The sequence below is a fragment of the Lolium perenne genome, chromosome 2, assembly GCF_019359855.2.
Source record: "Lolium perenne isolate Kyuss_39 chromosome 2, Kyuss_2.0, whole genome shotgun sequence".
Classification (NCBI taxonomy): domain Eukaryota; kingdom Viridiplantae; phylum Streptophyta; class Magnoliopsida; order Poales; family Poaceae; genus Lolium; species Lolium perenne.
The window spans coordinates 181,809,334-181,821,841 of NC_067245.2; the positions used below are offsets into that span (position 1 = coordinate 181,809,334).

The 12,508-nt window shown below is 40.4% G+C and overlaps 1 protein-coding gene across 17 annotated transcripts; it reads right to left on the reverse strand.

The window, feature by feature from the left end:
* Positions 1-4,665: 4,665 nt before the first annotated feature.
* LOC127320804 (uncharacterized) lies at positions 4,666-10,866 on the reverse strand. 17 transcript variants are annotated; one of them, XR_011752201.1, is made up of 4 exons: positions 10,549-10,866; positions 9,868-10,009; positions 9,636-9,759; positions 4,666-8,762 (listed from the first exon to the last, which is right to left on the reverse strand). XR_011752201.1 is itself a non-coding variant. In XM_071826383.1 (3 exons), the coding sequence occupies exons 1-3, from the start codon at positions 10,706-10,708 to the stop codon at positions 8,410-8,412; spliced, it is 318 nt and encodes a 105-aa protein (XP_071682484.1). In that variant the 5' UTR covers positions 10,709-10,866; the 3' UTR covers positions 4,666-8,409. The 17 variants fall into 17 exon arrangements, 1 of the variants encoding a protein (XP_071682484.1); XR_007863551.2 differs by having other exon boundaries at positions 4,666-8,425; positions 8,640-8,762; positions 9,636-10,009; XR_011752206.1 differs by having other exon boundaries at positions 4,666-5,023; positions 6,329-6,352; positions 7,159-10,009.
* Between the last annotated feature and the right edge of the window lie 1,642 nt (positions 10,867-12,508).

The following is a 12,508-nucleotide window of genomic DNA, read 5'->3' on the forward strand; positions in this document are numbered from 1 at the left end:
CATTGCAACATCTCGGAGTTTCCTATGAGGTACTTAGGGCTGCAGCTTGCACTCCGTCCGCTCACAAAAGCCCAGTGGCAGCCCCTGCTAGACGTTGTGATTCATATTGTGCCGGCGTGGTAGCGGAGCATGATTACCAGGTCGGGGAGGTTAACCCTTGTCAAATCGGTCATGGCAGCCCAGCCTGTCCAACATCCGGTTAGTCTTGGAGGCGCCGGTTTGGGTGCTAAAGGAAGTGTAGAAAAACCTAAGGGGCTTCTTTTGGGTGGCGAAGGAGAGTGCCAACGGCGGTCAGTGCCTCGTCGCTTGGCAGAAGTGTTGTAAACCATACGAACAGGGAGGTCAAAACATCAAAAATCTTCGCCTTCAGGGCTTAGCGCTTCGGGTGCGCTGGCAGTGGCGGAACAAGACGGATTGGGAGAGACCCTGGCAAGGGCTGCCAATGTTCAAGGACACTGAGGCTATGGAGGTGTGTGGCAGCCTAATGCATATCAAGGTGGGGAGTGGCAGACGAGTGCTTTTTCTGCGTGATCGATGGATCAATGGCCGGACGGTGTTGGAGATTGCGCCTACCCTATTCCAAGCGGTCAGTACAAGGATGAAGAACTCTAGGACGGTGGAGCAAGCTTTGGTTGATGATCTTTGGGTCGCAGATGTTGTTGATGAGCAATCAATGATGGGAGCGATGGAGGGTGCTCGGTTATGGATGGAAGTGAGGAGGGTCATACGCGATACCTCCATGCCGGACGAGTTCACATGGCCAGCGTGTGAGTCAGGGCAATACACAGCAAGGGACACCTATATAAGGTTGACGCAAGGAGGGGAGCAATTCCAACTTCACGAAGCCATCTGGAAGAGTCCAGCCACACCAAAAAGCAAGTTATTCATCTGGTTGGCAGCCCAGCACCAGATTTGGACGTCGGACAGGAGGGCTAGGCACAACCTCCAGGATCACCCCTCTAGTTGTTTTGTCTGCCTCCAGGAGGAGGACAACGCAGAACACATCTTGATGCAGTGTGTCTTTGCGAGGGAGGTGTGGCATACTTGTGGGCAGAGGCTTGGTTTTCACTACATTGTGCCCTCAACCGATTGTGTGTTGGAGGCTTGGTGGACTCGGGAGAGATGGAGGTTCGGGAGGAAAAGGAGGAAACACTTCGACGCTTTGGTGTGTACCATATGCCATGCTCTATGGCAGCATCGAAATGAATGGGTTTTTGGCAACACACAGAGGCAGCACTCAGCACAAAGTCTCGCGGGCATCATCGTCGATGAGTACAAATTGCTGCTTAGGGCTAGAGGAGTTCAGGAGGGAGATACAGATGTCGTAAGAGAGTAGCTTTTCCTTTTTCTTCTGGAGTGCTAGCTAGCCTGTGTGCGGGCTCGGCTATTTCTTGTACATACTTTTTCTACCTTCTATAAAGCTAAGGCACGTATTCGCGTGCTCTCAAAAAAAAAAAAAGAACAGCCGGATCTTGCATGCGTGGAGCTCAATTAGTATTCTACAAATACTGAACCAGAACCACGGTACACCTAAAATTTCATAGATGTGCCTGGACTGGAGACGCTTAGTAACATCTGGCGCAACTTCTTGGCCTTACTAGCATCGATTATGTGACAGAAAGTTATCCTCGGCATCTCAAGCGCCATAGACCAGTCGAATAACCGTTCCACAACAGCTAATTCACGTTCAGTACCTTCTAAACTCTCTGATCTCTACTTCTTGGAGGCGATCCAGCACAAGTCTCTCAGATTTCCAGTTTAGTGGCTGAGCCTGATCACATATGCAACCTGGTGGACATGCCAGTGCCTAACACGGGGAGCATATCAGGTTAGTGGGATTAACTGGTCTCATTTGATTATAGGAAATAACAAGCACCATAAATGTCATCAAACTACCCAAATTCTTGAAGATACGAGGATCACCTTTGACATTTGAACAAAATCTTATTATGGAAGTAGTGGTGGAAGTTTGAGTATGAAATTGGTATGACTAATGGAGGACTTGCACAAATTTCTTTGTAGAACACAATAGGACCAAGTTTAGTGGAGTGTTGTCAAATCTAGAACTTACATCATGAATTTACGCCTTCCTTCTTACGTAGAAATGTTGTTGTACCAAGCGAGGACTCACTTTGGAGGACACACTCCCACTAAAGATAAATATTATCTTTTGAATATGTTTTTCATCAAAACTTGGTCCCGACAAATTATATTAACTTTCGAAAGGTCTTGTGATTATATTTTTCGCTTGTGGGGTATCTAATTTAACTTAGGTGATTTTAATTTGAACCAATTCAGCCCAATTCTCGGGACAAAATAACAAACTCAATTGTATTACTCCCTTTGTCCCAAATTAAGTTTCGTTGACCACTTCATCTTAGTATTGGACATAATATATGGGTGCGTCAGTTAATCTAGGTTAGAGGGAAAATATATTTTTTGGACAACTTTCAATGAATTATGAAGGAATATATGTGGATCTTAGGAAAGAAAAAATAAGAATTGAAATAACATATGTTTCTCTTTTGTGTTAATAATTATGCTCATAAAAGTTTGCATGTTTTATTGAGTCTACTCTATGATCTTAGCAATGCCTTGAAACCTTCTCCACAAATAGCCTTAAAGAAGATAGTCATGCACCAAAGGTTATTCTATTGATGAGATGGAAGCAAGAAAAGAAATACCACATTTGCAAAACTAAAATAATATGCATGTCAAAGAAAAACAATGGTATAGGGGTAACAAACCTTTAATACCTAAGGATGAGCTTATTATACAAGTGGTGCAAGTTGGAGCATGAAGTGGAGTGTTTGAGTATGAAATGTGGATATTTCATTCGACAATAACAACGATACCAAACTTAGTGCGGTGTTATCGAAACAAATATTTATAGCATGAAATATATGAAATTATTTGGCACTTAGACATTTTTTTTGAACCTGGGCATTTCATTTATATAGAATCAAAATCATTTTGAATAAATCTTGCTTAAGCGACTCTACCACACAGGGTGGAGCACGCCTCAGCAGAACACACTCACTCAACACAGTATGCCATAGTTTAGCTAGATCATCTGCAGCTTTGTTTGGCAGTCTGTTAATCTTCGAATAGAGAAGCTCCTGGAACGAGGTAGAGGAAATTTTGATGTCTTGTACTATACCTGCAATGCTACACTTACTAGTCGTATTTATGTTCAGTTCCTTTACAAGAAATGCATTGTCACTTTCAATTTGCAGAGGCCCAACATACACCGGCAAGATGGCTTTAATACCATTGAGCATACCCAAAGCTTCCGCTGTCACTGCGTTTTGGCAGTGATAAATTGGTCCATATGCGGTAAGCAATACCTCTCCCTTATCATTTATCAAAATAGCTCCCCAAGAACCTGTACCGTTAGTTTCAAAAAAGGAGGCATCGGTATTTAATTTTGCCCAACCTGTACGTGGGTTTTCCAGGTTTCTGCTGGAGAACTCTCACTAATCTGACTCGATATGCTGAGATCTAGGATAGCTCGTTTTCCTTTTGCATCAGTCTGTTTTGTTTCTTCCTTTAAATTTTGGACTGCATCATGATAGGAAAGCAAGTAGAGAGAAGATTGTTCTATTCCACATTTGCCGTCTCCAAAATTTAAATTATTTTGCCGTTCTCCACCAGACAAATAACAGCTTTGCTCTCATCGATTCATCTAGTTGACTGAGTAAAACCAGCACCCAATCGTTACCTGTATACTTGAGCTTGTCTTCCTGGGGTAAAACCCAATCCTCTCGTAGTCTCTGACGTACAGCTTTTGCCTTAGTGCAGACCACCATAGCATGATGCCTCGTTTCATCAGTCATACCACACTAGATGGACCAAGCGCGTCTTGCCGCGCCATTTATTGCTATTGCCATTTAAATATTATTTTCACGTTTATGCATATTGGATTTTACGTCGATCTTTTGTTAGGAGGTGCTACAAAGAACTTTTTGGTGTGAACTGGAGTTCTCCCATTCAACAGGAATGCCACGTACAGTACCTGGGTCTAGACCGTTGTCCGGCTCCATGGATTTTGTTGTCGAAGGGTTAGCCAAGCTCCGGAGTTGCATCGGAAAGTACATAATCAGATTTGGGGGGCGGACATGATGACTTGGAGAGAGCAGAGGGTTGCCGTACAAGCTCTAATATCCTGATCATTAATCGCTAGATCAGGACAACTGTTATCCCTTTTACTCCAGTCTGTACTATTCGGGCTCTCCAAAAGAAGGGCTCAAAACTACTTTCATGTATCACAATATATCAATGGTTGCAATATGATATCTAAAAACAGGAATGGGCGGTGACAAATATTAATATAAAATCCATTTAGTAGAAAATTATGGTGTGAAAACACTACCAAAGTATATGAGCTCATAAACACTATCATAGTTTGAGCTCACGAGTTTACAAACGAATGCTCTATTTATAGGCTGGTAAAAGGACATAGTTATATAATTATTATACAAGTTCTTCAGTCATATTTTCTCCTTCTGAAAGATTGTAGAAACCATATCAAGTTCAGAGAAACTTGCAAGTGTTACATAAAAAGATAAAGAGGGCCAATCAATTCAATTTACGAATTACTCACTGCTCAGTAGGTTGCATAAAAACATATTGTAACCTTTCTAATTAGCATTAAGAGTAACACAGTAAAAAAAGTATCTGTTCTGGCATAAAAGATAGTCTAAAAAAGCATGTTTGCATTTACAACGGGTACATCAGTATTACCAAACCAATCGTTATTAACCATATACCAAAAGTAAACCACAGTTGGTCATGTCCTTGAGCTAAAACAACAGAGAAAACAATTGTTATTCATTTGCTATCAGATGACTGCAAAGACGTCAATTTGACCCCTGATTAGCGTTTGATGTATAGGTGGAAGGCCTCCATATATACCAGATAACGATGATTTGATAAGCAGCAAGAGGCCTCTGTGCCTGGTGTATGTAATTATATAAGGTCCACACGCGCAGACCTCAGAGCCCCTCGCACCCTTGTTGTTCACCTGCGGGGAGAGGAAAACACCTTTAGAAGGCTTGCATTAGTTGAGCGCAATAGAGGAACATCTTCTAAGATGATCTCAATACGGTAAAAAAATCGATTTTTCATTTCATTTTATTTGGCCAAGAAAAACAGGTATCAGCTATACATGGATTTGCAGTGATCTATGTAATGTGCTCCAAACCACATTTCCAAGGTATCTGAAACAAATTATAGAAAAATAGGAAACAAAATTACAGGTTATTGTATAAAGAACTAACGCATAAGCGATTCTGTGGCATGTAATATGTGGGTGAACCATGAGCTCAAAATGGTATTATCGCATAACTTAATTACCTCACACATGCTATTCTGAAACAGCTAAGAACAGTTCACATGCTATTCTGAAACAACTAAGGATACATGATACTTCACATTTCCCTCTACTCTTGAAGAAATCATCAATAGAATAAGAGTAGATTAATAGGACAAAAGTAGGCCTGATTTCTCAAAGAGCTCTATTCTGAAAACATCTTAAAAGGATTGTATATTTTTCTGCATATAAAAGGATTGCAAGAACAACAGATAATGCTCAAAGTATACCACATCATTTCCTGCACAACAAACACATACTTCCTCCTACCACACCCACAACGCACATGGAAGAAACCAGCAAAAGCTAAAACTAAAGATGACATGCGGGATCAATCGACATATTCAGGTCTACCACAGTACGTAAACACTGTATTCGGATGACTCATCAACAAACAAAATATCGGAGTGGGGGATCAAAACATATTCAACTAATAAAATCCTCACCTTGCATCTGTAAATGTACACAACATGGGCTCCAAAACCAGATAGTATCGCAGTAATAAAATGAGACATTATAGGCACAAACATCCCACAAGCTAACCATAACAAAATTTTAGTGTTTAAAACTTTAAAATGAACATAATAATTTAAATACATCGTTGAAACCAGTGGCTACAGATGCACATAGTATATGCAGAGGGTTTGATCTAACTTCACATATTGATCAGAAATTTCAGCTGAATTAAAATTGTCTAATAAGCACAAAGGCCATAACTATACATGGAGAGCAAGAAACAAATATAGCTAAGAAAAGTATTTCAGGGCACGCAAAACTGTAGTATTTAATGAGTTCAGACGATATTTTCTTATAGCTAGCTTGCTGAAATGCACGACAATTATATACTACCAGCATAAATATTATGTAGATTTTACATATCCCAATTTGTGGATCATCTGTTCTCATCATTTTGTAAAGTGGTGGCCTGTTCTGACTTGAGAAAGCTATAGTTCTTACCGGACAGGAGTATTCTCCGATTCTCTGGTGAAAGACGCCAGCTTGAGGTCAGAAGAGATACAAAGGCAAGCCATGGAAAATGTAGTAAAAATGATCAGGATACGAAATACTTGATTGTCCTAAGGGTGTACACAAAGTTGAGGTTCTTGTTACTATCCTTCATATCCAAGGAACCATTAGGTAAGCAACTCTAGCAAAAAAAAAAAAGGTACATCCTTTTAATGTATGGATACTGAATACTTGATTTCTTGACAATTATGCCTGTGTTTGCTTTAGCAAGCACATGATTTGAAACAAAATGTATTCCAACAAAATTTCTGAAATCGAAAGCCAAAAATATAACAGTTAGTTCATTATCCTATGATGAGAGCATTCACACGTCCCAATGGACATCATAATCTATGAAAGCATGTTTGAATATTACTTTCAAATAAAATAATTACATGCTCATAAAACATAGGATGGCATAGATGCTGGTTTAACCGTCAGGATATTCCTATTCTGTTCAACTGCAAGCTCCTAGCTGTGGTGAGTAAGGAATTAATTTGTACAGTCAAATATTTAATTCAAAGGTTTTACATAAATAGTATCAAAGCCGTTGTCACCTTAAGAGTTTCTTGATGCAGGGGCTGGGGTTTTTCCCCTTTACGAAAAAAGCTTAGAATTTCATGTAGATCAATTTAATCAAGTTGATTGGGATGAATTATCCCTTCAAGCTTTTCATATAGAGCTGAAAGTGAGAAATGCTTATGCATGCGTGGCAGAAAAAACACAAAAAGATAGGAAAATTATTAGTTAATACAATGTCTAAGTGGATTTCAATACAATACCTTTTACTCTTTCCTTGGAAGTGACCGCCTGAAAGAACAGCCGCCACCCAAATCCGCACGCACCGCCGCAACTCTCAGTGAATCCCGCCGCTGCAACAAAAGAACAGGGAAGGCACAGGAAGACCAAAGCCCCTGTCAAAAGCATCTCAAAACCGACCTCGCGAGCATTCTCCCGGCTAACACGTCACATACATGCGACCCTAGACGCTGAAACACAGTGACACGCAAGCGCACGAGGTGGGGCCCGCGAAAAGGACTTGCAGAGCACCCATGGATGCACCCAACCCTGGGAGCTTAGTGCTCTTTAGGGATTTGCAGTTTTGTAACCAATTAGCAGTTTCAGCTAGATCAAGGTGGCTAAGGGAGTGTGATAAACTGAGAGAAGGGAAGCAAGGTTTCAGGCGGCCGCAATTACGTATCCTAAGAGACATAAATGGCATTATTATGTGCAACTAACTAAATGTCGAACAATTAGGCCTTGACACTAAAGATTCAGTTCACTTCAAGATGACAGTATTACACAAAAACTGCTCTGTTCTAGTATGTTCTTTCTATGCTCAGTTAAATTTATGGATAACAAAATATCTAACCTAGATATACATGCATTTTACAGTATTTGCTCGTCACTATAACATGAACTTGAAAGAATTCTACTATAAAGACTTCAGTGATTGCGGAAGTTTCACCATGTGAAGACAGTCGGTACAATAAGCTAGGTGCCAGGATGCATAAAATGATTTTCTTTGTAATCCATACACAGCTATGCAATCACAGACAGTGACATGTCTCCTGGCTGTATTGAGATCTGAAGGAAGCAAAATGGCCTGCACTTCTTGTATATCAAAAGTCAATGGCAACATATAAAAAGATACTGTATGAACGAAACTTCAGATAAAGGAGAAAACGATGTATAAAAAATAAGGTTTATTTCAATCATTGTTCAGAAAAGCATAACTAAGCATCTGTTTAAGTGCTGAGCGAACCCTAAGCAACTACTTAAGAGTTTAGCGCTTTTTTAACAAATGATTTGTATTAGCACATTGTGCATTATCAGGACGCTTCCAGCCATAGGGCACAAAAATCACTCACCTACAAAACCTTGTCCAAATTTAGAAAGTCAAAAGACCAAGTCTGCACATAGCATTAAAACCTCCAGGAAGCTTTTCCAATGGCACACCACTGAGCACGCCAAATCTCCCCACCGTCTGGGATCAAACTTGTACACATGTATGTCAAGTGACTCAATTGCAACTACTTCAGGCCCTTCCTGCACAAACCATAGGCATAGTTCTTGTGTGCATCAAATCAGATATGAAAATAAACCATGTCGATCTGAAGAAATAAGTTTATAGAAAAGAGGAAGGATGCACTAATTAAGTTATACCCAGCAAAGCAACACAAATGTCATAATGGATATCATATAACCCTAGAGACTTTCTTCTTGCTCTCTTAGTTATGGTACCGGAAAAATAGATGCTTACTGCTTTCTTGTGTAGAGTTCGTACTTCAGCAGAGCAAGCAATATTGTGATGTAGACATGTAGTACAGCTAGCCAAGCATAATTCACGGAAGGCTTTTAAAATAACTTGATTTGGAATTCAACCCTAACAAAGTTATGGACAGATAGTCAACAAAAGTTGTAAGAATTTTACAGATAGTCAACAAAAGTTGTAAGCATTTTACAAACAGGCCAATAGAAACCTTATGCAATGAAACACCTAAATTCTTATATTCCTCGAGTTTATGTTTAGCTGATGCGTTTTCTTAGAATGTGTTAACTGGAACAAAACAAGCTTGTGCCTAGGGAGTCATCTACTAACTCTCAAAGAAGTGTAATCCACCTCTTTTAAATGGAAAATAAAGAAATCAACAATGACTAACCATAAGAACATATTTCACCTCAGTTACATATAAATCAAACTTCCAATTTAGACCATTTTTTCAGGTCTAGAAGGACTCCAGTAAGAGCATATTATGTATACTTAAATTAAAAGAGCCTGATCTTCCATCAGATTATATGGGGAAAAAGTAAGGCTTTAAAATTCAGAACAGAATTAAGAGTCATGGAAACAAACTTATCAAGTCTACCCATTGACTCCATTTCTATAACAGGAGTATGGACCTGATACGTGGCTTGGGTTTTGAACTGTTGTTTCCATACTTAACGTAAACCTACCAAGGAAAGCGAGATAAAAGTTCGGATTCAGGTTAACCAATATCTACTCTCCACCTGCAATAATACTATATACGGACTAAAATCTCAGATACATTATCAATATGATTTTCGTACTATGCATATACGATATTTATTTGGTGCTAAATATTCATGAACATAATGAGTTCCTTGTACATATGTTAAGTATTACTATGATAAGAATACATTATCAAAGTTAAAAGTGAGAGACTAAAAAGAAAGCAATTCTGCAAAGCAAAATATACATAATTGACGTCAGTAAATCAGTTCATAGATGAAATACCGGTATTGAACTATAGTCCCTTGAATTAGAAAATTTCTTTGGTTCTTGGCATGAAAAGTCCAAAGTATCTCACATCTCCTCTCTTTTTTGTTTGCGCTTCGGCCCCACCAGCAAGGTATAACAACTGACATGGAAATGGACTACAAGTAGGCATGGCTACGTACAACCACCACACTAAGACTACAATAACTACCTTCTGAATAATGTTAAAGGCCACAAACAAATCTGAAACCTGAGGTTGAAACCCTTCTCGCCTATCTTGTAGTATTCGTACTTGGAGGTCATTCCTTTGGAGTACAGATGTATGTTGATCAGGTTATGTTCTGAATATGAGACCGCAGAGCGTTCTGGACCGAGCAGCAAACACAATACACCTGCAAGATGCCGCATCAGCAAATCCAGATCTCACAACTACTAAAAAAATTCAGTTCTTCTTAACTACTGAAAACATCATCAAGTGGGTCGAGGTCCTAATATGTAGCTCAAAGAACCAAATATTTGTACATTGTCACAATCGCGCTAAACAATTGAGAAGAAAATAAAAAGGGCAATTATAACTTGATGGAATATTGTCGACCACATGTTGGGCTTCAATCGGGCAAAGAGTAGAGGGCCATGGATTAATACATATAAATAAGCTATCATTACAGTGCACAATTCTAGGTTTGGTGAAACTACTGGACAAGTATACCTCAAATCAAATTAGACCAGATTAATTATTCCTTTGATGTTGCATTGACACAAATATGAACTCAAACTCTGGACAGACAAAATCACGCTCAATCCATGCAAAGAAAAATATTGAGATCCATCTATCTAACCACTAACATCTTGTAATCTTGTTCGTGTTTGCCTATATAATAATACCAAGAAAAACAAAGATAGAAAGGGGAGAAGGTAGAGGAGACCATACCTCTGGCTGGTGCGACCTGGAGTCGGGGCGCATGCCGGCAACATCTAATTGTTGATGGATGGCCCGAAACTTCAATGGGGGCAGGACGCGGCGCCCTCGACCTCGCGACCTCCATGGCGGCGCTGCCGAACTCGCCCACAACCAGGAGGTCAGGCCGCATGTGTGGGGGATTGGGGGTGGAGGGGATTGGGGAGGGGAGCAGCGACCTACTCCCTCTAGCGTGTTGCCGGCGGTCCAGAGGGACTGTGGGGGAGGGGAGGGGTGAGGACGGGCGAACTGGAGGAGGTTGGCGTGAAGACTGCTGGTGGAGGCGATTGTTTCTAGTGTGAATTGTGAAACCAGGGTCGGTCGTGCAGGTTTTCATTCCTCAATCGTCGGTTAGTATTTGGTCGCTGACTGTGGGTCCAACATCGTGGAGCAACCACAGGCCGCCGGAACCCTGGGAGCTTAGAGCTCTTCCAATATGCCATCAACAAAATATACATTAAAACTATCTATAGACAAACAAAAGAATAACATGTCTAAATGGCCTTTGTTATTAATGGGACCTTTCAAAAACATAAGCCTTCAGCTACAGTACAGCATATGTCCTAACTCCTAACTCTTAACTGTGTTATGGAGTAACTAACTCAACATCTTGCCCTTACCCCTCAAACCCGCCACGCAATAACTCGCTCAATTTTATATCCACTGCACATTTACAAATGTCTGGCAATCTTGAAAGGAAATTAGTACCAACCCAGGTAGTATGCCACTTCACTACAGTTGTCTTTCTGTATACTACACATATGGCCATTTTTATATCATTTTGCAAGTGATCATACTATTAAAATAGTGTAGACATATAATACTTTTACAAGAATTGAAAACTTTCAAAAAATGTATTTTCACAATGGGGTGGCTCACAACTAGTTGTGGATTCTTGTTTTTGAGAGAAGTGTTGCCATTGGGAAATACATAAGCCATATATCTACTTATCAACTTCAGAGCGGAGTGTTATGTGCACCGTAGCATTAGGGAATATTCAATAGATACGCTATATTCTTGAAATAGGAGAAGAATTATTTAAAATGAAAAGAGACAAGATTAAAGTTAGAGATCGGATGACATCCTACATAAGGGGCACCACATGTATCAAATTATCAATCAACAATACAAGAATAGTTTATAGATATGTCTGTAAAAAGTATAGATTGGATTGAATTGCCGTACCTCTCTAGGGCAGGCGTATACTCTTTATATATAACAGACATACAATCTAGGGTTTACAATATGGTTAGGATTACAACTTCTACCGCAAGTCTAGTTAGCCTGACGTGACAGGATCGTACCCGCTCAGGTGTCATCCTACTCCGTTTAACAGTCCCCCTCGATCCAAACAAGGGCTAACTAAATTCAATCCATACTTCATTCGATCAAACGTCTCCTTGCCAAGGGCCTTTGTGAATATATCAGCAATCTGGTCACGCGTAGAGATGAACCTCACCTTCAGTGCTCCAGCTGACACCTTTTCTCGTACAAAATGAAAATCAATTTCGATATGTTTGGTCCGAGCGTGAAACACAGGATTTGCTGTGAGGAAAGTTGCACCGAGATTGTCACACCACAAAATTGGAGCTTGAGCCTGAAACACACCTAGCTCTCGAAGAACCGATCGCAACCATGATACCTCAGCCGTGCCATTTGCAATGGCTTTATACTCCGCTTCAAAGACTCGAACGATCGATCGTAGGTTGTTTCCGAGAGCTCCACGATATCAGATTGGGTCCATATAACACCGCATATCCTCCAGTTGATCGGCGATCATCGGGACACCTGTCCAATCTGCATCCGTATATACACTTAACTCGTGGATCGCGAACGCCGTATACCGAGTCCAACCTTCATAGTTTCTTTCACATATCTAAGCACCCTTTTAATCGCAGACCAATGCACATCTCGTAGGAGCAGAGAGGAACCG